This window comes from Pelodiscus sinensis, chromosome 4 (genome assembly GCF_052426305.1).
Source record: "Pelodiscus sinensis isolate ZL-2025 chromosome 4, ASM5242630v1, whole genome shotgun sequence".
NCBI classification, from domain to species: Eukaryota; Metazoa; Chordata; order Testudines; family Trionychidae; genus Pelodiscus; species Pelodiscus sinensis.
Window position 1 is genome coordinate 60,203,843 of NC_143055.1, and position 25,689 is coordinate 60,229,531.

At 44.5% G+C, this 25,689-nt stretch overlaps 2 protein-coding genes across 5 annotated transcripts in view; one reads left to right on the plus strand and one right to left on the minus strand.

Annotated features, from left to right (window-relative positions):
- PRIMPOL (primase and DNA directed polymerase) overlaps window positions 1–25,689 on the minus strand; it is a 53,035-nt gene that overhangs the window by 11,468 nt on the left and 15,878 nt on the right. For 2 of the 4 annotated variants that reach the window (XM_075930294.2, XM_089777898.1), the window contains 6 exons: window positions 21,199–21,310; window positions 20,718–20,902; window positions 18,880–18,971; window positions 17,946–18,087; window positions 14,779–14,926; window positions 3,184–3,474 (listed from right to left, as the gene is read on the minus strand). In XM_075930294.2, the coding sequence (XP_075786409.2) occupies window positions 3,184–3,474; window positions 14,779–14,926; window positions 17,946–18,087; window positions 18,880–18,971; window positions 20,718–20,897 (853 nt within the window). In that variant the 5' untranslated portion in view covers window positions 20,898–20,902; window positions 21,199–21,310. The remainder of the gene's footprint in view (window positions 1–3,183; window positions 3,475–14,778; window positions 14,927–17,945; window positions 18,088–18,879; window positions 18,972–20,717; window positions 20,903–21,198; window positions 21,311–25,689) is intronic. The other 2 variants (XM_075930292.2, XM_075930293.2) reach the window with 1 other exon arrangement.
- On the plus strand, window positions 6,127–24,727 carry LOC149524518 (uncharacterized). Its single transcript, XM_089777899.1, has 4 exons — window positions 6,127–10,442; window positions 10,998–11,106; window positions 21,381–21,474; window positions 24,275–24,727. The coding sequence occupies exons 1-4, from the start codon at window positions 10,292–10,294 to the stop codon at window positions 24,437–24,439; spliced, it is 519 nt and encodes a 172-aa protein (XP_089634025.1). The 5' UTR covers window positions 6,127–10,291; the 3' UTR covers window positions 24,440–24,727.

Below are 25,689 nucleotides of genomic sequence, written 5' to 3' on the forward strand. Positions count from 1 at the left end.
CATATTTAGTCCAGTTCATTTCTCACACTAGGGTTATATAGCAGGGTAAGAATGAATCATGCAGTCATATATTTATCCATAACATTCAAATATAAGGACAATCATTCAAAAGGGATGTACAGGCATTTTAAGTAAATACTACAGTTCTTTGGTACTGTTTCACAATCTCCCATTCTAACTGTTTTCCTAGCATAAAAGACCTTGTAACTGCCACACCTATCAATTTCCTGTTCTATCAGTGATTATATCATAGTCGTATTTCAACATGTATGGAAGTCAGAAAAATGCAATTTGCATCCCAATCTCAAAACAAATATAGATTACCAATTATGAGCCATGGGACCTGAGACTTTTTTTGGGGGGGAAAGAGATGGAAGAAAAGGGTTGTTTAATTCTGTGACTGAATTTAGTTCTCATGAAAGTAAAGGATTAAGAGTCATGACCAGTATATTGCTGGAAGTGAAGTTATAAGCATTTCCACCCATTCTGTCAATGCATCTCAATTTTGTCTGGAAATATCTGCTCCAATTTTTTCTTGGTCTTTGTTCTAGTTCACTGTGCACTAAAGCCAAAACTGAAGTAAAAAAAAACAAAAACCATGTTATCAGCTTAGTGTGTCATACAACTATACCCTTCCACATTTTTTATTCATTAATCACTGCAGGAGTTACTGTTAACATATGCTACATTTGTAATACAGCTGGGATTGACAATCTGAGATCGATCCACTGGCAGTCAATTAAGTGGGTCTAGTGAAGAAGGCCCACCAAACCAACTGCAGACTGCTCTGTAGCCAACCCCTGACTAGAAGAGTAAAGTAAGTCAATGAGAGAGTTTCTCCTGTCAACCCCCTACTGTGTCTACCCCAGCAGTAACTCAATGCAAGGTATATTGACCAGCTACATTATTCACATAGCTGGCGTTGCATAATTGTACACATTTGTTTGTCTGAATGATTGGCTGAACAAGAAGTAGGACTGACTGGATTTGTTATCTGGCGTTGCATAATTGTACACATTTGTTTGTCTGAGTGATTGGCTGAACAAGAAGTAGGACTGACTGGATTTGTTAGCTGGCATTGCATAATTGTACACATTTGTTTGTCTGAGTGATTGGCTGAACAAGAAGTAGGACTGACTGGATTTGTTAACTCAAGTTTTACACTGTTTTATTTTGAATGAAGAGGTTTTTTTGTACATAATTCTATATTTGTAAGTTCAACTTTCATGATGAAGAGATTGCACTACAATACTTGTATGAGATAAAATTCAATAAGGACTAATGTAAAGTACTCCACTTAGGAAGGAACAATCAGTTTCACATATACAGAAAGGGAAGTGACTATCTAGGAAGGAGTACTGCAGAAAGTGATCTAGGTGTCATAGGGGACCACAAGCTAAAGATGAGCCAACAATATAACAATGCAATAAAAGCAAACATCATTCTAGAGCAGGTTAGACAAACATCTATCAAAAGGATTCTAGATGGTGCTTGGTCCAGTCATGAGTACAGGGGACTGGACTTGATAACCTCTTGAGGTCCCTGCCAGTTCTAGTATTCTATGATTATATTAATTGAAAAATATGTTTTTGTTCTTTATAGAGCAAATATTTATATTAAAAATAAATGTGAAGCGAGCACTATACACTTTGTATTGTGTCATAGTTGAAATCTATATATTTGAAAACATCCACACATATTTTAAATAAATGGTATTCTATTATTGTTGTAACAGTGCAATTAATTGTGCAATTAATTTTAATTGCTTGATAGCCCTACTTTACATTATGTATACAAAGTGTTCAGAAACATACCTTCCTTATACTTATAAAACTATTAAACACTCTTCTAGCCCCCATCTTTGTGATCAAGCCACCCCCAACTAAGTGAGCCACCCCCAACTGAGAGTTTTTACTTATGTGGAATATAACTAAACTAAAGTAATACTACAAGTTCCACAAGCAAGTCAATATTTAAGGCCAAATTTAAAACATGCCTTTTAAAATCATTTGTTTGATTTTTATTTAATTGAATACTGCATTTTATTGTATCTTTATTACTTAATGATATTGCTATACATTAAACAGAACACTGTGCAAATGGTGCTGTGGTAAAAGCTTACATAGTCATTGGCTACTTAACCTTTGTTGCATTCCAGTACACTTAACTGTAATAGGAGTATTATACACATAATATGGAGCCTAATTCTCACTTACGATGTGCATGCTAATTAGGGATGCAAAAGGTTAACCAATTACCGGGTAAGCATTAGGCTTATCAGAATGCTTACTTGGTAACCAGTAGGGCTGTCAATTGACCTGCGTTCATACCTGCAATTAACGCGGGACAGGATTAATGTGTTAATTTTTTTAACATGTTAATCGCAGGCATTAATGCTGTGTTGCCTCTTTGAAGTGCCACTATGGCACTTCAAAGGGGCTTTGCAAAGCAGAGCCGGAGATCAGCTAGAGTCCCCAGCTGATCCCTGGCTCCAAAATGGCATTTAAAAGGGGCAGTGCAAGCGGAGCCAGGGATCAGCTGGCCCTTTCGAAATGCCACAGTGGCGCTTCCAAAGGGCGGTACTGCATGGACTCAGGGGGTCAGATGGCAACTCCAGCTTATCTTGGGCTCTATACAGCGCTGCCTCATTGAAACGCTGCTGCGGCGTTTCAAAGAGGAGTTGCTCATGTTTAATCGCGATTAAAATTTTTAATCGCTTGACAGCTCTAGTAACCAGTTAACCAGACTGCCAGCTGCATGGAGCTAGTTGGCATGAACCCAGCCAGGTCAGGATGGCAGACAGGCAGGCTGCATGGCAGGCAGGCGGGACCCTGGCTATGGGAGCCTAGTGGGGACAGACTGGACCTGCTGGCCCCACCGGTGCTCCGCCCCCACCTTGCTGCCAGACTTGCCCTGGCCACCACCTTAGTGGCCCCAACATGCCTGCCCTCACTGCTGCTGCAGTGACCACAACCTGCCTGCCCACAGCCTTGGTAAGATCTCCCGCCCTTGCTGTCCTACCCCACCAATAGTTAATTGGTTAAACAATATAATTTTAATCATTTAACTAGTTAACTGTTTTGATCAATATTTACTCCCTAAGGCAAACATCTCCTTTCCCCAGGCCTCATTTTCTGTGCAGAGTTTGGCCCAATGCTGTCAGTAACTAATTTTCATATTTACCCAGATCGACAACAAGTTGCTTGCCTCCTTCCTTATCATTTACAACTAGAAAGGAAAGATCTGGATTTTCTTTCTGTTGCAGTGTTCCATTTTCCAGCATTTTGTGTTTATTAGATTGCCATTTCCCAGAAGTCTGCTTCACTGCACCAATGTTTATAACAGAACCATCTAATTCAGTTGTCGCTTTGAAAGAGTGGGAAACACCGTCCATCCCGTCTTCAAGAATAAGAGCATCAGCTTTATTTTCAGTTAAAGTAAGAGCAGGTTGCAAAATTCTTTTCACAAAATTACCTTTAAAAATAATAAGAAAAAATGTATTAGGGTATTTAGTCACAAGTTAAATCTGCATTTAATAGGTTTTGTGCAAAGACTTTTAAGTGAAAAATCAAGATAGAGCATCCCTCTCTTTTTCCTAAGCTTGGTGCACTACCTGTGCTTTTACCTGCTAAATGGGAGGCCCAACTCTTGGAGAAAGGACATAAGAATGGCCATACTGGATCAGACTAAAGATCCACTTAGCTCAGGATCCTGTCCTCTAACAGTGGCCAATGCCAAGTGCCCCAGGGAGAATGTACAGAACAAGTGATCCGTTCCCTGTCATCCATTCCCAGTGTTGACAGAGGCTAGGGACACCATTTCTAATCATCCTGGCTAATAGTCATGTATGGACCTATCCCCCATGAATTTATCTAGTTATTTTTTGAATCCAAATAAAGTTTTGGCTTTCACATCTGGTATGGAGTCTCCCAGGTTGATGAGTATTAACTTTAGTTGAAATTAAAGTTTGTGCTGCTGGTTTTTGTTAAATGGGTATGGAAGAACTATCCATATTTTGTTCTATCATTCTCTCATGCCCTTTGCCGTCTTGTGAGCTCCTCAGAGAAGGAGCCATTTGTTTCTATATATTTGTACAGCACCAAGCAACAACTGGTCCCACTGGGTACCACCTCAAAAGAAACCAATAATAATTAAAATTGAACATGTTGTGAAAGGGAAATGTGTAGTAATCTCACTATAGCCGCTCTAACTAAAGTTTCACATTGAGGAAAAAATATTGGATGCCTGTACAAAGTCCCAGTAAACAAGCCTTGTGCAGGGTTTCAAAGGAAAATCATACTCTTCTCTACCAACTTGATAGGAGGGCACTTGCTATTGCCTAACGACTGTTATTACTGGTGATTGTCTGATGCTTCATCCCTGATTAGAGCACATAAGGCTGCTGATTTTATTAAAAACTGCCAATGATCAGCATGAGCCAGAATTTTGGTTTAGACAATGACTGTGTTCTTGGATCTCCCATTAGACCACTAGATTAGATTTCCAGTAAACAAAAGTGATGCTCCACTTTCTTAGAAAATTGAAACCTCAGTCTGGGAACACACTTACAAACATTACTGTACGTTATTTGAAGGGCATTGGACAACATGTCTGAACTGTGGCATATGAGGGACCATTAGCCACTACAGCAGTGGTCTCAAACTGTCAGCCCATGGGTCATCCCCAGCCAGAGCAATTGTGCAATCCAGTCTGGCACTCCAAGAGAGCTGGGCAGGGGTGGGGGAAGGGGAAGCTTGTCACCACCACCCCCAAGCCTGACCCCTTCCCTCCATTGCCCCATTCTCTGTCCCTGAGAACATAGCTTTGGGGATCACCGGGGCGCCTGGTGCCATGTGGTGTCAGCAGTTGAGTCCCTTGCAGTCCCCAGGGTGGCAGGAGCCACAGGGGAAGTGGAGCACAATAGGTGCACAGTTTCTGCCAGCGCAAGGGCTCAACCACTGCCACTGACCCACACCAGGCCTCCCTGCTTATCCTCGAAGCCACATCCTCAGGGATGGAGTACATGGGGTGGGGGAGTCAGTGGTGGAGGAAAGGGGCCTGGCTTGGGAGAGCTAGTAGTGGACAGCCTCCCCCTCCCGCTCTCTGGGAGTCCTGGTATGGATTGTGCAATAGTGGTGGCTGGGTATGGCTCACAGTCGGGGAGTTTGAGAACCCTGGACTACAGCTTGAAGACTGAACAACACTGTGCATGAATGAATGAGTGCAAGACCACGGTTTCAATGGAGCTGATCTTGCTTACACAGCTGTGAATTTAATCTCTGTTTTAATTTTGTCAAAGATTGGTAGAAAAGTAATATTCTAAAATATTAAGCCAGGAAGTCCGGTGGGCGAACAGCCAGTGAAGTAGGGGGATAGCAGCAGGAACCTGAAATGACCTCCTCAGGTCTGACAAAATCCCTCTTTCGGGACCAATCAGGTCCTAAGGGTGCTGGACCAGGGAGGTCCAACTTGTACTAGCCAAATGAAAACAATGAACAATATGCTGCTTATGCTATATGCCAGGTGAGGATAGTAACACTGTTGACCAACATTTCCCATTGTAGGAATCTGTTTGAATTAGGGATGTGAATGGTTAACCGGTTACCCAGTAAGTGTCACCCTTGCCAGGTAATGCTTACTGGTTATGGTTAACCGGCAGGGGCTAGAATAGCAGGTCTGGGCACTCCAGCCTGGTCAGAGCAGCACCCTTGGTGGACCAGGCCTGGCACATCATGGACAGGGGTGTTCCAACCCAGCCAAAGCAGCCCCCTGCCTGTGATGGGGAGTAAGCGGGAGTGGGGGGATTCTTCAGCCCGCCCCCATTTAATTGGTTAATCAGTTAAATAGAATGTTTAACCATTTAACTACTTAAATGGGATTTTACATCCCTAGTATGAAGTTGCCAGTCTTATCTGTTTGGTTTGAAATTTTCCATGTGAGGTATCAGAGGGATAGCTGTGTTAGTCTGAATCTGCAAAAGCGACGAGGAGTCCTGTGGCACCTTATAGACTAACTGAAGTGTAGGAGCATAAGCTTTCGAGGGCAAAGACCCACTGACTAAGTGTGTCTTTGCCCTCAAAAGCTTATGCTCCTACACTTCAGTTAGTCTATAAGGTGCCACAGGACTCCTCGTTGCTTTTCCATGTGAGGTGTCTGCCATAAGCTGGTTTCTTGTTCCTCCCCACCCCTTTCTTTCTTTTTTGGAGCAGGGAAGAGACAGGAAAGAGGTTTTAGCCAAAATAATTTAGCTGCTTATAAAACTGAGATTGGGGAAAATATGTTTTGCGATATTATAAAAGATTCTATTGTCCTCCTCTTTGATTGATAACTTCCGGAGCCCCTATCTTTGAACCAGGAACTTGAAATTTGGCAGGGTATGCCTTTGGGCAAGGATTTGTACATACCTTTTGCTGTTACCTTGAAAATCTGGTCAAGTTATAAAATTCTGAAAAATATCTCTGTTCATACATGCACAGTAAACACTTATTACAGCTTTACAGCTAAAATTGCAACAGAGTCTGTCTTCATTGAGCATGCTATATCCCTCACAGCCCCAGGCTGTGTATGATTGAAGTCCTGATAGGATTATAATTCAGAAAAATCTGAACAAACTGGAGAAATGGCTTGAGGTAAATTAAATTCAACGAGGACAAATGCAAAGTACATATTGAACTTCTCTAATCCAGAACTCTCTGGTCCAGAAACATCTGTGATCTGGAATGATTTCAGTTAGCTGGATGTCCACTTTTCATGAGTGTGGCCAAGTTTCCTGTGGTCCCATAAAGTTTGTTTTAAGCCACTCCTTCCTAGCTCTTCGTGTTCAGTGCTGTTATTTAACTCTAATTTATCCCTAAATATCCTCTAACAGCCCAGTAAGCAGTGGAAGTATCGGTAACTCTGGCAGACAATATTGACCTTCTGTGGTTCAGAAAACACACTCATTTGGAACCGGTCAGGTCCCAGGGGTGCAGGACTAGAGAGGTATACTCCACTTAAATGGGAAGTGACTGTCTAGGAAGGAGTACTGCAGAGTAAGTCATAGTGGATCACAAGCTAAATATGAGTCAACAGTGAGACACTTACAAAAAAGCAAACATAATTCTAGGAAGCATTAACAGGAGTTTTGTAAGCAAGACATGAGAAACAATTCAACCAGGATGGGTAGGAATGGTATCCCTAGCCTCTGTTTCTCTGGAGGTGGGTGACAGGGGAAGGATCATGTGAGGATTACCTGTTGTGATCCCTCTGGGGCACCTGGTGCTGGCCACTGTCAGCCGACAGGATACTGGGCTAGATGGACCTTTGGCCTGACCCAGTATGGCTGTTCTTATGTTCTTAACTGGAGTATCATATCCAGTTCTGGGCACCACATTTCAGGAAAGATGTGGAAAAATTGGAGAAGATCCAGAGAAGAGCAAAAATATGATTAAAGGTCTAGATAATATGACCTATGAGGGAAGTTTGAAAGAACGGGGCCTGTTTAGTCTTCAAAAGGGAAAACAGAGGGATAGCTGTCAATTACCTCAATGGCTGTTTCAAGAAAGAGAGAGAAAAATGATTCTCCTTAACCTCTGATAATAGGCCAAGAAGCAATGAGCTTAAATTGCAGCATGGGAGATTTAGGTTGGACATTAGGAAAAACTTCCTAGCTGTTAAGGTGGTCAATCACTGGAATAAATTGCATAGAGAGGTTGTGGAATCTCCATCATTGGAGATTTTAAGGGTAGATTAGGCAAAAACCTGTCAGGGATGGTCAGAGATGGTGATTGGTCCAGTCATGAATGAAGGGGACCGGACTTGCTGACCTCTTGAGGTTCCTTTCAGTTCTATGATTCTGTGTATTATCCTCACAGAAATGAGAAGTCCTGCAGCACCTTAAAGACTAAGATATATTTGAGCATAAGCTTTTGTGGGTAAAAAACACTTCCGTTTTTACCCATGAAAGATTATGCCCAAATAAAATTGTTAGATTTTAAGATGCTACAGAACTCCTTATTGTTTTTGCAGATGCAGACTAACAAAGCTACTTCTGAGACTCATCCTCACAAAGTGATAGCACATGCTCCATGAGAACGGTTGCAGGGGCAACGTCAGATTTTCTTTGTAATTGTTGCTCCAGGCTGAGGTATGGCCAGCGACTGGAAATGAGAGCAAGGAACCTGTCTCTCCAGCCCTCTCAAATCACCCCCAGGCAGCTTTTTTTTACTCCTACAAAATGAAAGATTTTATTGGAATTCCATTGGTGTCAATAGCAAAACTCCCAGTGACTTTAATGGGAGCAAGAATAAGGCCCAATGTGGGCATTCAGGACCAGATTCTTGGTTCCAGTTTGGCTTCTTTCGATCTCTCTAGAGCAGATAACAGCCAAAAATCTGCTCTGAAGGACTCCTGAATGTTCTCCCTGCATGGCAAACTCTCTGGCTAACATAGGGCTAGCTATGCAGGTACTACACCACTTCCTGCAAGCCCCACAAGAATAAGTGGCACTGTTCTTTGGTGATCCTGGGCTGGTAAAATGGCCCATGAAGAGCTGTTGTAACTTAGAAGACTTTCCAACTTATGTCCAGAATCAAAGAACTTCCTACTATCCCCTAGATCAGGCTAATGGAAAGGTGGCTTTAAGACATACCTTTGTTTTGTCATTTAGGTCTTGGCCTGAGCATATCTCAACTGGATTCAAGAATGTGGCCAATAACATCTAAATTCAGCCAATAAAAAAACCCTATATCTACAAAATAAGTAGGCAACTGTAAACCACTATCAAGCCTGTTACCAGCTTTTGTGATATCTTTTTTCAGTAGAGTATTACATACGCACCCAGTAGCTATTTCCTTGAAGTAGAAAATTGAGAAGATTGCACTGCTAGTCATAGAAAACTAAAGAAAATACATAAACATGAAATGAGCTGAAGCACAACAAAACGTAAATATGTAATGAAAAAGAGGGTTTACTCACCTTGTGCAGTAACAGAGGTTCTTTGAGATGGCTGTCCCTGTTCCACCTTAGGTTTTTGGGGTGCTGCTGCACACCTAGTGGGAGATTTATGGTAGCAGTGCCCTCAGTAGGCTGTACATGTGAATCCTGCCACTGCTACACATACACAGCCAACCATTTCCTCTGTTCCTTCTCTGCCCCAGACGAAACAGACAATGTCCAAAGCAGAGGGGAGGAAGGGTGGTTGGTAGAGCACACACAGGAACAACCATTCCTAAGAACTTCCATTACTGCACAAGGTGAGTAACCCTCTCTTCTTCAAGGAGTGTCCTTGTGGGTGCACAACCTTAGGTGACTATAGAGCAGTACCCATAATGAGGAGGTGGGTGCTTTGGCTAGTTAGTATGCTGGACCATGGACAGCACGGCATGCCCCAAATTGGTGCCCTGGGATAAGTAAGTATCAAGGGCATAATGTCTAGCAAAAGTGTGGGCGGAAGGCCATGTTGCAGCTGTGCAAATGTCTATAAGAGGGATGTTACTTGGAGATTCTTGATTGAACATGGGGTAGGCTAACCAGATGCAGTCCACTATCCATCTGGATAATCTCTAGGTGGAGATTGGCATGCCCAAGGATCTTTCTGTAGTGGACATGAATAGTCTAGGTGTCTTGTGGATTCCCCTTTTCCTGTCCAAATAAAAGGCAATTGCTTTGCACACATCGAGCGTGTGCCACATAGCCTCTTTAGTGTTGGCATGGAGCTTTGCGAAAAAGATGGGTAGTATCACAGGTTCACTGCAGTGAAAAGAGGTGAATACTTTTGGCAAGAACTTTGGGTGTGGTTGTAGAATCACTTTATCTTTGTGAAAAACTGTAAAGCGCAGATTCGCCTTTAATGCACCAATTTCACTCACCCTCTTGGCTGATGTAACAGCTATCGATAGAGCCACCTTCATCAATTAAGTGGAGCATGGAGCCATGGGTTTGAATGATGTATGGGTGAGGGCACAAAGTACTAAATTGAGGTCCCAGATTGGGACTGGAGATTTAATAGGCAGAAAAGTGTTCTGAATGCCCTTAATGAAGCACTTAGTTGTAGGAAGGGTGAAGATAGATTTGTTTTCAGTGGGTTGATGAAAAACTATTATAGCCACAAGGTGAACCTTTAATGAACTCAATGAAAGGCCTGAGTGTTTTAGGTTTAAAAGATATTCCAAGACGGCCAAGAGTGGTATTGTCAGTGGGATTGCTGACCTTTGTTTTGCCCAGAGCAAGAATCTACGCCACTTATACAGGTAAGATCTTCTGGTTGTTAGCCTATGGCTGTTCAGTAAAATTTGTTTAACTTGATCAGTGAATGTTGTTTCTATTGAGGAGAGCCACTGAGAAACTATGCTCAGAAATGAAGGATCTGGAGGGATGGATGGTGAATTTGTCCATCCTGCTGCGTGAGAAAATGGGGAAAGCAAATGGAGATGCCATGCTGACCTCCTGGAAATCTGTAGCAGGTAAGCGTACCAGGTCTGTCATGGTCAGGCTAGAGTGATAAGCATTACTGCTGCTGCATCTGCTGCTATTTTATTAATTACTTGATGCAGAAGCAGAATTGGAGGAAACACATAGAAGGGATGCACTCCAGGGTATTGTGAACACATCCCCCAGGGAACACAAGCCAATGCCCGCATATGAACAGTATTGTGGACACTTCCGGGCATCAGCTGTCAACAGGTCCACTGTGGAGAACCTCAGTGACTGAAGTTCTGTTGTAGAAAGTTGGTGTCCATTTCCCATTTATGATTGGAGTTGAAATTTCTGCTGAGACTGTCTGCAGTAAGATTGTCCTTGCCCAGAAGGTAAGAGGCTTGTATGCGTACATTGTGAGCAATACACTATGTCCACAGACTGATAGCCTCTCTCAATGAGACCTGGCTCCCCCCTCCTGTTGATGTAACACATTGTGGCTTGGTGCCCGTAAAAATCTGAACTGTACTGTTATATACAAGATGAAGGAAATGTTGGTATGCGTAAAATACTGCTCTGAGTTCTAATATGTTTATGTGCAGGACGTGCTCCTGTGGAGACCAACATCATTGAGAGCACCAGAGAGTACACCCCATCCCAGGAGGGAGGCATCTGTTCTGATGGTCACCGTCGGGGAATGTCTGTGGAAAGGTACCCCACAATATACTTTTTCTGGGTCGTAAGCCCACCCGACTAGTGATCTCATTTGATTTTGTTTAAGATTGAGAGTAATTTGCTGATGCTGTTGTAATGAGGTCTGTATACAGTCCTTAGCCACTGCTGCATGGGCCTCATGCATAGCCTGTCATGAGCTACCACTCGTGTGGCTGCTGCCATATGGCTTAGTAACTGAAGACAGGCGTTGGCTAGAACTTGTGGACTGGTTTGGAGCAATGCAATAAGGTTCTTGATGGACTGGAATCTTTGCTGTGGGAGGGAGGCTCTCACCTGAACACAGTAAAGGTGGGCCCCGATAAAGTCAATAGTCTGCACTGGTTGTAGTCTGCACTTGGGTAGATTTATTTGTAGCCTGAGGGTCTGGAACAGAGTCCTGGTTAATGAGACTATGTTGTGGGCTTCTAGGCTTGTGGTTGCCCGTATCAGACAATTGTCGAGGTAGGGGAATATGGATATGTCTTGCTTGTGGAGATGAGTGGTGACCACCTTTTAAAAAAACCATTGGGGCTGTGGAAAGTCCCAACGTTAACACCCTGTATTGGAAGTGGGCGCTGCCCAGGGCAAATCTTGGGTATTTTCGATGTGCTGGGTGGATAGATATGTGGAAGTAGGCATCCTGAAAGTTGAGAGTTGATAACCAGTCCCCCTTGTTTAAGGATGGTATTATAGTAGACAGAGTGTCCATCTTGAAGTGTTGAGAACATATGTGGCAGTTGACCCTTCTGAAATGGAGCATTGGTCTCCCTCTTCCCGATGTTTTTGTTGTGAGGAGGTAATGGGAGTAAAACCCGTCACTGTACTGGTGGGGTATGGGTTCTATCTAGAAGAAGATGATATTTGATCTTTTGTTGGTCTCGTGAGATGGGTCCCTGAAAGGGGATGGGAGGGTGGATGGGAAAGGGAATAGAAGAAAAAGAGGTGCAGTATCCACCCTTCACGATGTCCAACACCCACTTGCCAGTCGTAATGGAGGACTATTGATGGTAGAAAGGAAGTAGGCGATGGTGGAAAACGTGGTGGGGTTGCCTTAGATGAGGGGTTATCATCAGACTCTTGACCTGATCTTCAAAATGTTTGTCTCGAGGTTGAAGGTTGGGAGGTAGAGGGCTGGGCAGGGATCTGCCTCTGTCTAGTTTGGCATTGCCTTCTATTGTTGAAGCACCTCTGAGCTTGAGTAATAGGCAAAGGCAAATAGCATTGTATAAAATATCTGCCCTGTTTATGCTTTGTTGCAGAGACATGGATGTTGAGGGGTTTTAATGTCATCTGCGAGTCCTTGAGAGAACGGAGTAACACATGAGTAGTATCTGCAAACAATTTTGAAGTGTGGAAAGGAAGGTCCTCAACTGTGGCCTGTACCTTGTGGTAGACAAGTGGAGCCATGAGAATATCCTCATTACAATGGCAGTGGCAATTGATCGTGATGCTATGTCAGATGTGTCCAGGGCCACTTGTAGGGGCATGTGGGATATCAACATGCCCCCATTCATATTAGCTCTGAACTCTTCTCTTTTCTCATCCGAAAGGCTGTCAAAGTGAAAATTGCTCAAAGATGTGATACGTATATTTTGCGAGCATTGCTATGTAGTTGGATATACGCAGCTATAAAGATGCAGAGGAGTAAACCTTTCTACTCATAAGGCCTAGGCACTTCCAGTCCTTATCATACAGCGTGGTTCTGACTGCGCTCTGCTTTCCCCTCTGGTTAACAGCATCCACCACTAAGGAGTTAGGGAATGGGTGAGGGGAAAAAAGGAAGTTGGCACTTTGAGGGCAACATACTATTTACAGTGAGATCTATTGCAGATTGTGGCTGGCATCTGCCAAATGATATTGGCAGGATACATAAGCACCAGGGCCATTGTTAAGGCCTGTTTAGCAGCCGGGGAGGCATGAAATATGCTGGTCAATTCATGTTGCATTTTGGGGAGACTCACTAGAGAACATCCACAACCCTATTGTATAGTTCTTAGAATAAACGGAAGTCATATCCCACCTTGAGAGGTGGAGGCATTAGGGTATCATCAGGGGAAGAAGAGGATATGAGAGTTGGAGGATGAGAAGATACAGTGGATCCCTCATCACTTGAGACTGGGTAATCTTCCTCTTGGTAGGCTGACCTGTCAAAAGATGGCAGGGATGTCGCTCTTGATGGTGCTGCAGGAGTGAGGTGGAATGAGATGTAATTGCTGGGATCAGTATGATGCCATGGGTCCCAATAGGGCCAGTTAGGCGGGAGTGGTACAGAAGTGGGCAACCGCTGTGGTGGCTGCCATTACAGTGCTATTTGTTGCTGTTGTGGCTGCTTTGGGGAGAAAGGGTTTGGGTATCAACCAAGGGTTCATCTTCCTCGTCACTTGACAGCAGCGGTGCCGAGCCTGATGTAGTTGAGAGTGGGAAGCTGCCGGACGAGGGTATACTGTCAGTGCCAAATAAAGGGGTTGCGAACACTGACATTACTCTGAGCTCCTCCGACGTAGTGAAAGGGAGTGGTTGCAGGGTCTCCAGTGCTGATCGCAGCATAGATGGTGTTATTGCCATGTGGGAGATCATCGGCACCAAACTCTTCAGTGTTGATGGTGCCATGTGAGGCCTGGCCTTCTTTGGTGCCAACAGTGCTTCAGCTGAGGCTGATTTGGCCTTTGCTTTTGTTGGTACTGGGATGGGTGGAGACGGTGCCGGTGGTGCCAATTTTGACTTAGGCTTGTCTAGCGCCTTTGTGCCTGTCTTGATGAGGTTCTTGGACCCTCAGGAACCGTTGGTGCCAGACAGTCCCAGTACCTCCCTGTCTGGTGCCCTGGTAGAGGTCAGTGCAGGGGGTATTTTGGGTGCTTGTCCCTGTTTCTTTGAGGTAGAGTCATCCGTACCTGAGGAATGAAATCTCTTCCTGGATTGCTCAGAGGAAGAGTCTCAAACTAGAGCTCGCCAAAGCCACGTTCTCAGACATGGCAAGAGGAGAGGGTTACCAAGGTGGGGTAGAGTGCTCTGGGTCTGAGGCTAGCTTCACTGTGTTCTCAACTGAGAGAGGTTTGAGCTGGAGCTCCCTTGCTTTGCACATGCAAGCTGTTAGCTGCTTGCAATGCTGGCAATGAGCAGTGGCGTGGCCCTAGGCACCGTATACAGTGTGAGTGCCTGTCAGAGGCAGAAATTGAAAGCAGCATTTAAATCCTGGGGAACCAGGCATCCTAGGTAAACACTTTGTCTAAGGCAGAAGACAGCCTTAACAGGAACAGAAGAAGAAAAAAAATTACAAGAATTAACTAGAAAGAACTACTGCTACCTATAAAACCACTGACACTATACTAAAAGATAAGAACAAGATAAATTCGAAAATCTATTGTAAAACTGGAGAGCAACTGAGGTTCCAACCAATGCCACTGGTGGCAGAGAAGGAACTGAGCGGATGGTTGGCTGTGCATGTGTAGTAATGGCACTATGCGTACCATAAATCTCCAACTAGGCACACAGCAGCGCCCCAAAGTGCTAAGGTGGAACACCCACAGGGACACTCCTTGAAGAGCGAATATATTGGTTTCCACCTATGATCCCCATTACCATAATATCTGAGTGCTTGATTATACTTTTAAGACATAAACTTTCTACACATTTCCTCTTTATGTACTGGAAATAAGAAAACTTGCTTACCAACATGAATATTATCCTTAAATGCTGTCTTCTGAAGCAGAAATATTAAGTGATGGCTAAATTTTTCATCAGTACTGGAATCTAAGTTCAAGACATCTTCAGCTGAACATTTAACTCCATAAAGTTCTTCCAGCTTTTTACTAACAAGCTGAAAAATACAAATAATCGGGCTTTTTTTAATGTTTTTTTAAATAACTTAGTGGTATCCATAGATATTGACAAAAGGGGAGATTTTATGTCTTCATTCATTTCAAAGATATTTTTGGTTTTAAACATCATTTTTTGTATAATGAAATTCCATGGCTTATTAAATACTAATAAAAATACAAACACAGGCTGCACCAGTAACAGATTCTTGCAAATTTCCAGTTTCTCACCTAAAAGCCTAATATATGGTTTCATCTGCACATTTTTGTTACATTGCTTCCAAAGTACAGTTTACCGGGTGTCCAATAAAAACATAGTATCAGTTAACTGTTTAAACCAGTGTTTTTTAAACTTTAAGACCAAGGAACACCAAACAATTTTTTTTTATGAGGAACACCAAAGATTTTTTTTGTTGAGCAAAAAAAAAAAGTCGCCTGCCCCTTTAAACCCTTGAAAGGCGGTCATTTTTAACTCTGTTGTTCTCCACTGCACACCTCCAACTGCCTCGCAGGACACCAGTGTGCAAATGAATACAGTTTAAGAAACACTGGTTTAAACAGTTATACAGTCAGGGAGCCAGCTGCGCAGCTGCAATGTAAAGCTTATAGTGCAGGGCCAGCAGCTGGGATCCAGCTCCCAGCCACACTAGCTGCCAGCTCTACTCCCAGGGATCTTGCAGTGTGTAATCATGTAACTACTGTAATCATGTAACCATTGTGAACAGTTACATGGTTACCTAATTAATGATTTTTAACATCCCTAGTGAAAACTAATATTGGAGACTTTACAATCCAAACTTACAATAATTTAGTCATATTATATCTAGAGCCAGACTAAACATCTTAGATCCAGGAAGTCCAAAACTTTCAGATCTTGGTACCTCAGATCCCTCTCTTTTAGATCCAATAATTTTCTTTGAGGATTCCTTATATTTCAGAACTGACTCACATGCCCACAAAGAATATGGACCCTCCAAGCACTTCTCCAAGAGGAAACCCCTCATTCAAGTCTGTGACTCCTTTCTCTCCTAGCAATAAGCACGAATGCACAAAGCTCTGGAGATAACATTGGAGATAACATTCCATTACAAGCCCCACCAAATCTACTTGAAAATCTCACATGTGCTAATTACTAAAATCAACAGTTAACAAGAAGTGATTCTATTGAAGAATAAAAAAGGTCTAAGTTCAATAAAAACCAACGGGGGGGGGGGGGGAGAGGGACTGACAACTGCAGTAGCTAGGAAAGAGAAGAACTTAGGGAAAAACAGAGGGGGAGCATGTTAGAACCCAGGAGCATGCCAATATGCTTTTGTTAGAACCCAGGAACATGCCAATGTGCTCCCTAATTTTACTTCTTTCTTTGGTTCTATGGTTCTTGTATTAGCAGGGATGAAAAAAAATTCTTACAGGTACTGTCCTATCACAATCCACCCCAGGGATGTCAGGTAGCTGGGCTAGGAGTGCCTCTCCCCTCCCGCAGCAACTAAGCGCCCCAGTCAGCCAGTTTCTTGCTGGAGTGCTGAATCCAGAGTGTACTAGCTTACTTTTGCCTCTGTATACAGTAAAACTCCATTAGTCTGGCATCCAATGCTCCGGCACTCCTGATGGTCCGGCACCATCAGGAACCCGGAAGTGCTCGGGGCAGCGGACAATTGGAGCTGTTCTGCGCCCGGCTTCCCTGATTCAGCCGCTGCTGAAACTGACCAGCAGATGAATCGGGAAAGCCAGGGGCAGAGCAGCTGGGGTACGGCTGGGTTGGTCCCATAGCGCTGCCCCTTGGGGCTGCAGGACCAACCCAGCAGCACCTCAGCTGCTCTTGGGGACGCCTGGAGCGGAGCAGCCGGGGTGCTGCCAGGTTGGTCCCGCAGCGCTGAGGGGTGGCGCTACGGGACCAACCCGGTAGCACCCCAGCTGCTCTGCCCCAGGCGCCCCTATTCAGCTGCTGGTGAAACTGACCAGCGGCTGATTCCGGGAAGCCTGGGGCAGATCTGCTCTGCCCTGGGCTTCCCGGAGTCAGCCGCAGATCAGTTTCAGCAGCAGCTCAATAGGGGCGCCTGCGGCAGAACAGCTAGGGTGCTGCCGGGTTGGTCTTGTAGCGCCGAGAAGCAGCGCTACGGGACCAACCCAGCAGCACCCCAGCTGCTCTGCCCCAGGTGTTCCCTAGTCAGCCGCTGCTGAAACTGATCAGCAGGTGACTCCGGGAAGCAGCTCTGCCCCGGGCTTCCCGGAATCAGCCGCTGGTCAGTTTCAGCAGCAGCTGAATAGGGGTGCCTGGGGCAGAGCAGCCGGGGTGCTGCTGGGTTGGTCCCATAGCGCCTCTCCTCGGCACTGCGGGACCAACCAGGTAGCACCCCGGCTGCTCTGTCCCAGGTGTCCCCAAGAGCAGCTGGCGTGCTGCCGGGTTGGTCTTGCAGAGCCAAGGGGCAGCGCTACCGGACCAACCCGGCAGCACCCCAGCTGCTCTGCCGCAGGCATCCCCGATTCAGCTACTGCTGAAACTGACCAGCAGCGGCTGAATCGGGGACGCCTGGGGCAGAGCTGGACTATCGGAAGGAGGGGCTATGAGGGGTCTGGGGTGGCATCCCCCCCATAGCTCCCCCTTCTGATAGTCCGGCATATCTGATAATCCGGCATTCCCTGGGTCCTAAAGGTGCTATATTATCGGAAGTTTACTGTATCAGGGCACATAATCCATCATGAAAGAGAAATTACAAACCTCTGGTGAACATGCTGTCCTAGCAATCACCACCACTTTTACTGTTCGTTAAAAAGCAAAGTTTCCTGGTTTTCCTTTGAAGCAGAAAAACCAGAAACTTCACTTTTAAACTAGCTGTATCTAGTTTTCTTAATTTTCTCTAAAAATGTGTTAATCAATTTTCATTTCATTTGGGATAACGTCAGCTATGGACTAACTATAAGGAAAATGTCTTCACTTTATTCTCCTTTTGAGCCGTATTAATGCCATTAACAAGTAAAACAGACCTACAGTAAGTTCTATTTTAATTATTTCAGTTTTACCTCAATTAACTTTGCAATCATCCTCTTCCCATCAGCTCCTGGATTAACTAGTTTATAGAACTCCAAATCAAAATACAGTTTGCAAACTGCTTTTTCAGGAATAACTTCATAGCAGTGCATAAGACTTGTTTTACGTTCTTTGCTAAACAGAAAATAGTCAAGAGTGATCATCCATGTTTAGGAACAATAATTCAAAAAATGAAAGATTTTTATTCCTCTTTGGTGAAACACTTGTTGAAATTCTTTAAAGACTAGCCCTACTTTGTTCTGATCAACAAAGTATTTTGTGATTGTAATGAAAGAAACACTGTAAACATACATTTGGTCTAAACTTTAAATTTTGTAAAAAAATAAATGTTTACAAACACCTAGGACCAACAGATATGTTTTCATGATTAAAATTAACTAATGGAAACAATCATTTTAAACAATGAAACTATCTTTGTCACATTTTATAGTGCAAACCACCAGTGCTGAAAATCTTAAAGTAAATCTATAATGAAAATGGAACCAACTTCTCTTAATTTTGATATAACACTGAGAAAAATGCAAAATGTAAAGAGCTTAAATAAAAATTCTGTCACTTGATAATCAGATGCATCATTGCTAAATCATTTACAGATATTTTAATTTTTAAGATGATTTTAGATCTTTATTAGACTTTTCAAAACCAGAACTTGATCATGTGATAAGTTTCTATTAAATGACTGTTAAGAATTATATATTAAAATGGTTGCTGGAGATGTAATCATTTCATCTGCTGATGCACTAGAATGGATCATTCACTATGGATACGAATTCTCTTCTGTGTTCAAGCACTATAGCACCTTTGAGAGGATCAGTGTTAGGGAGCCAGTTATGGTACCCTGCTTCTGAGAGCTGGTTTATACCAGCCCCAGTCCTGATGAGATTTAAAGCAGCTGAGTATACTCACTTGTAATAAAACCAAAGCTCTGTATATGTTGTCACAAGATAGTACCTTTGTCCATCTTCTTTGTTCATTTCCAAAGCAAACACATGAACATCCTTTTTAAATTAAAAGAAAGAGTTAACTGTTCCTTTTTCAGATCACTAATTGAAATCTTTTGCTTGATATTAGTTTCTCAGAGCAAAGATTAATAATTATTTTCTAATTAGCAACAACCTATCAAATGATGGTTTAGGCTTTTTTCTTTAAAACCCAAGTACCTTTTATTGCTAAGTAAGAGCCAACTTTTTATTTAAATTACACCACTGTAACTTTTGAAAAGCTCACTTAAGCCAGTAAAAGCTACTAGGGATTTGCATCGGTACACATGAGATCAGAATCAAACCCTAAAGTGGTACAGTAAAACTCCATTGGTCTAGCATCCAATGCTCCAGCACTCCTGATGGTCCGGCACCATCGGGAACCCAGAAGTGCGGGCAGCTGGACAATTGGAGCTGCTCTGCGCCCGGCTTCCCCGATTCAGCCGCTGCTGAAACTGACCAACAGCTGAATCGGGGAAGCCGGGGCCAGAGCAGCTGGGGTGCTGCCAGATTGGTCCTGTAGCGCTGCCCCAGCGGCTGATTCTGGGAAGCCCATAGGGACACCCCAGGGTGCTGACCAGAATCAGCCGCTGGTCAGTTTCAGCAGCGGCTGACTTGGGGATGCCTGGGGCAGAGCAGCTGGGGTACTGCAGGGTTGGTCCCCGTCTGAAACTGACCAGCAGCGGTTGAATCGGGGACGCCTGGGGCAGAGCCGGACTATCGGAAGGGGGGGGGCATGAGGAGTCTGGGGAGGCATCCCCCCCCACCCCACCTCAGACCCCTCATAGTCCCCTCTTCTGATAGTCCGGCATATCTGATAATCCGGCACCCCCTGCGTCCTAAAGATGCCAGATTATAGGAAGTTTACTGTATTAGGGCACATAATCCATCATGAAAGAGAAATTACAAGCCTCTGGTGAACATGCTGTACTACCAATCGCCACCACTTTTACTGTTCGTTAAAAAGCAAAGTTTTCTGGTTTTCCTTTGAAGCAGAAAAACCAGAAACTTTGCTTTTAAACTTGCTGTATCTAAACACACTTTTCTTAATTTTCTCTAAAAATGTGTTAATCAATTTTCATTTCACTTGGGATTACTTCAGCTATGGACCCTACCCCACCCCACTGCAGACCCGTCATAGCCCCCCCTTCTGATAGTCCAGCATATCTGATAATCCGGCACCCCCTGGGTCGTAAAGGTGCCGGATTATCGGAAGTTTACTGTATTTTCCTAGTAAAATCTTATTTTGATCATTGGCACAGTACTATCAGTAGGAAGAGAAAATGTGGAGAGAAGAGGATTCCTAATGAAGAGAGAAGCAGCATATGGCCTAAATCAGTGGTGGGAGAACCTTATTTGGAGCATCATGGAGTGGCAGGCAGCTCCCCAGGTGAGGGGCCAAGAACGTATTTGCTGCTGGCCCTGCTCCCAGGGACTATTGAATAGTCATGCAACCAATAATATTTTGTGCGGGTACACGACTATTCAATTAATTACTAACATCTCCACTTCTATTATTAGACATTAATCACACAACTAGAATCTTATGTTAGAACGAGCCCCCTATTAAATCAAATAACAGAGTCTAATGTTAAAACTGCGGTGTATTACAACAGATATATCATGTTGCTCTTTAAGGAAAAAAATTGTCTGATATATCAGGACTGCACAACTAAAGAATTCTAAAACCTGAACCAAACTGTGTAGGTTAACAAATGAAGTTTCTAAATAATGAAGACACCTTCTACCAATTTAATACCTTACCTCCTTACAGGTTTTTGCATAGTTAAAAGCCTGAGCTTGTCGATGAAACAAATTCCAAACAGAGCGCGGTTGCCATGGTTTAGACAAGTGTGGCCTGTAAATAGGGCAAAGTGGCTTTCTTTTATATTGAGATGCTAGTTCATCAACTTTCTTCAATCTTTCTTCCCATTTTCTCTTCATTTGTCCTAAAGCAGTCAGGAAATGAACTTTTAGTACTACATTAAAAATAACGAAATCAAAAACATGTTGCATGTGCTTCAATTTCTCATATAGCTGTGCATACCTCTGTAATTGATCTGCACTCTGCTTCATGACTAAGAACAGCCTATATTCCCAATCAACACACAATTTAGCTGTGAAACTCCTTTTAATACTAAGTTCCCCACATGATTAGAAAATATGAGAACATCAATTGTATGAACAATCAAGTTATAAATGGCCAGGCCTATTTTATTATCAACATAAAGTGGAGGTTACTCACCTTGTGCAATAACTGGAATTCTTTGAGATGGGTGCCCCTGTGGCTGGCTCCACTGTTGTCTTGATGCCCCAGCACTTGGTACCGGAATTTTTCAGCAGCAGTACCCCCGAACCTAGGTGGCAACGAAAACGTGCTGACACACGCGCGCCATCAACCGCCTGTCCGTTCTTTTTCTACCACAGAAAGACGTTACAGCTTCGCAGCAGAGGGGAGGAAGGCAGGTTATGGAGCACCCATAGGGACACCCATCTCAAAGAATTCCAGTTAGTGCACAAGGTGAGTAATCTCCACTTTCTTCTTCAAAGAGTGTCTCTGTGGGCGCTTCACTGTAGGTGACTACAGAGCAGTGCCATCAGTCTCTGGAAGGAGGGGCTTCAGATGCAGACGGTGAACTGTGGCTAGCACTGTCTGCCTGAACGTAGTGGACTGTGAAGCTTAAGTATCTATAGCATAGTGCTTCGCAAATGTATGGACAGAAGCCCACTCTCCTTACCGTTGTGGTTGCTAAGAAGAAAGCCACCATTAACATGTAAAAGTATGCATCCTGGAGATCAAGGGACGACATCCAATTTCCCTATTCCAATGACGGAATTATCTTTGCTAACATTACCATGGTGAATCTTTGCTTTTTTAGATACTGGCTCAGTCTGCGTAAGTCCAGAATAGGCCTCCAACCTCCTGTTTTTTTGGAGTAAAGAAGTATCTTAAGTAAAATCCCTTTCCCCTGTGATGAGCTGGTACAATTTCTATTGCCCCTAGTTGTAGCAGTCTGTTTACCTCCTGTTGTAGCGGGGGCTCGTGAAAGGGGTCCCTGAAGAGGGACAGCGAAGGAGTTTGTGTTGCAGGGAATTTGGTGAATGGTAGGGTGAAGCCTTTTTGCATTACCTCTAAGGCTCACTTGTATGTAATAATCTTGGCCAATGATTGGTAACAGGGCTGCAAACTGCACTGAAAAGTTGCACAGGGAAAACAATGTTGAACCCTCAATAAGATCTTCAAAAGGCTTGTCAGCCATTGGTCGTATGAGACGTGGTTGGCTGATCCTGTGTCTGCCTACGTTTTTGTTGTCTTTGCCTCCTCCTGAAGTTATAGCTTCTCAGGGGCGTGAAAGATTATGATGCTCTGCCCTGCGGTGTATATTGCCTGTTTAGTCTTTTTCTGGGGTTGGGTAACATATATGCCCAGGGTCTTCAAGATTGCTCAAGAATCCTTGAGGGAGTGAAGGGAAGCATCTGTTGTTGTAGAAAAAAGTTTTTGGCCCTCGAAATTAAGATCCTCAATGGTATTTTGTACCTGTCTAGGAAATCTTGAGAGAGAGAGCCAGAATACCTGTCGAATGACTACTAAGGTAGCTAAGGACTGTGCTGCAGTGTCTGCCATGTCGAGGGATGCCTGAAGTGCCATTTTGGCTATAAGGAATCCCCCTTCAATGTTGGATTGGAAAGATGGTTTACTATCATCCGAAAGCTGTTCAATAACATTTTTCATATGATCAAAGTGGTGGTAGCTGTATTTTGCCAACAGCACCATATAGTATCTTTTGCAGATGTCACTTCTCGAGGTTTGTCCATACCGGACTTCCCTGGTGCATCCTCAGCAGCCTTTCCCTTAGGTGAAGGAGGGTTACTACGGGGAGATAATCTCTTCAGTGCTCTCTCTGCAGAGGGTGAAGAACGCTTCCTTTTGGTGCTCTTTTTGGCCAGGATATCTCTTGGAACTGAGGGGCCTTGGTCAGGAGCTGCCATTGGTGAGGTGCTCACCGGAAAGACTTGAGGTGCCGTTTCGGAGGCTGGTCTCTCCATTTTTTCCGAGTGAGGAGTTCTAACTGCAGCTCTTTCGTCTTCAGAGATCTGGCCCAGAGTTTTTTGCAATGGTGGCAGCTCTTGAGCGAATGTTCTTTGCCTAAGCATCAGATGCATTGGACATGTCCGTCCAAAATGGGTATGGACATGCAGCATGTCAGACACCGTTTAAATTCCAGTGAAACTGGCATGTTTGAACAACCTACTGTAACTATTGAAGCAAAAATAACTTTTTTTTTTTAAACAACTAAAACTAACTACTCGGAGGGGTAAACCGTGACGAGACCTCAGCTCTTAGTAAATATTGAGTACTTCATGGAACGCTGCTGTGTTCCGACCAAACCAGAAGAGGTTGAGAAGAAACTGACAAGCAGTTGACGGCACGTTCGCTACGGTGTGGGCGGTGTGCGCGCTGCCATTCGGAGGGTGGGGGGAGGGGGAAATACTGCTGTTGCAAAGTTCCGGTTCCAAGTGCTAGGGTATCAAGACACCTACAGTGGAGCGCCCACAGGGACACTCCTCAAAGAACAACAGAAATTATTTAGAATAGGGGTAAGACTCAGGATAATGCATGATACTGTGTGTATTTAATAACATTTACATCTTCAAAATGTACAGATTGCATTAATTCATTCTCACACCATCCTGTGATGGTAGGTAAAAGTCATACCCATTTTATAGTCAAGAAAATGAATTAAGAAAAGTTAAATGATTTATCTAGGCTGACACAGGAAGTCACTACCTGAGTGAGGATTAGATCTCAGTGGATTCTGTCTCTTAGCCTTATGCCTGTAAGGCCCAACTGCCACTCAAAGGGTACATCTAGACTGCAAGGCTCTTTCGGAATAAGCTTTTCTGGAAGAGATCTTCCGGAAAAGCTTATTTCAAAAGAGAGCGTCCACATGCAAAAAGTGCAATGAAATAGATATTTGCTATTTCAAAAGATAGCATCCACACTAATTGGATGCTATCTCTCATATAAGGCCACCCGGAACCACTTCAGGTAGGGCATTAGGTCAGCAGTTGCTTCCAGGTGCTATTGCCTAAGGCTGTCTGAGATGCATGCTTAAAGGGACCCCTCCAGACAACTGTTTCTCAGCGTCTTCTGTGTGCTTGCCTACCTCTCTGAGGGACAGCAAAGCATTTGCAGTGTGTGCTGTAGTTGCCCAGCTTTTGGACACCATAGCATGCTCCTTACCATGGAGCCAGAGCTGCCTCTGGGCTTATGATAATCCCATACTGCCATGCTGCAATTTCTACAATAATTTGTGCAGGCTGCCTTCATGGTTCTGCAGGAGCTTGACTCCGAGCTCATCATTAAAACCCTCGGCCTGTGTGCGGCAGTGAGGCCCTTGCAACTGCACCCCATGGTGGAGAGAAGGTTCTGGAGGCTGGACACCAGTTCTGACTGGTGGGACCGGCTGGTGATGGAGCAGTAGGATGACCAGCAGTGGCTCCAAAACATCAGGATGAGGAAGGCCACCTTCATGGACTTATGTGCCTGGCTCGCCCCTGCCCTCCAACAATGACACACCCAGATGCAACCCAACATCCCCCTGGAGAAGCAAGTCACCATTGCCATCCGGAAACTCGCCACCCCAGATAGCTACCGATCTGTGGACAATCAGATTGGTGTGGGAAAGTCCACCATCAGGGCCCTCCTTGAGGAGGTAAGGCACTGTGGGGCTGCAGTCCCTGGAAGGGGGGAGGGGGAAATCATGAAAAGTGGAACCCTAGGGAAAGAGGGAGGTCTAGGGTCAGAAGCCCCATCCCTGGGGGGTTCTGCAGTCCCACCCTCACCCAGTCCTGTGGGGAGGGGGGAAGGTAGTCTCACAGGGCGAAGCTTCTGGAGTGTTTGTGGAGGGGAGGCAGGGGACCTTCCAAGAGCTCTGGCTCCACTTTTGATTCTCTGTTTTGTGTGTTTCTTTGTCTCCTGTGGGTGGTGAGGGCCATCAACTCTGTCCTGCTGTGCAGGGTCATCTGCCTGGGCGACCTAGGCACCATCATGGCTGAATTTGCCTCTCTGGGCTTCCCTAACTGTGGCAGAGCCACAGATAGAACCCAGAGCCCCATCCAGGTCCCAGAACATCGAGTTGCCCAGTACACTAACAGTTTATAGACATTTTTGTTGTGTGGTCACAGAGGGCACGTGACACCTGCACTTTCAGAAACTCCAGCCTATATCAGAAGCTGGAGGCTGGCACATTCTTCTTCCGGCATGACTTCAGGGTCGAGGACTTGGAGATAGCACTGTACGGGATGTGGCCTACACCCTCATCCTGGGTATGTGTACACTACCCTCCTAGTTCGAACTAGGAGGGTAATATAGGCATACCGCACTTGCAAATGAAGCCCGGGATTTGAATTTCCCGGGCTTCATTTGCATAAGCGGGGAGCCGCCGTTTTTAAAACCCCGCTGGTTCGAACCCCGTGCAGCGCGGCTACACGGGGCTTGAACTAGGTAGTTCGGAATAGGAAGCCTAGTCCGAACTACCTAGTTCGTGCCCCGTGTAGCCGCGCGGCACAGGGTTCGAACCAGCGGGGTTTTAAAAATGGCAGCGCCCCACTTATGCAAATGAAGCCCAGGAAATTCAAATCCCGGGCTTCATTTGCAAGTGCGGTATGCCTACATTACCCTCCTAGTTCAAACTAGGAGGGTAGTGTACACATACCCCCTGTGGCTTAGGAA

Coding starts and splice junctions, on each gene's coding strand:
- LOC149524518 (XM_089777899.1), top strand. CDS start 10,292: ATGTTGTTTCTATTGAGGAGAGCCACTGAGAAACTATGCTCAGAAATG. Junction 10,443..10,997: donor CTCCTGGAAATCTGTAGCAG/GTAAGCGTACCA, acceptor GTTTATGTGCAG/GACGTGCTCCTGTGGAGACC. Junction 11,107..21,380: donor CGGGGAATGTCTGTGGAAAG/GTACCCCACAAT, acceptor TTTCTACCACAG/AAAGACGTTACAGCTTCGCA.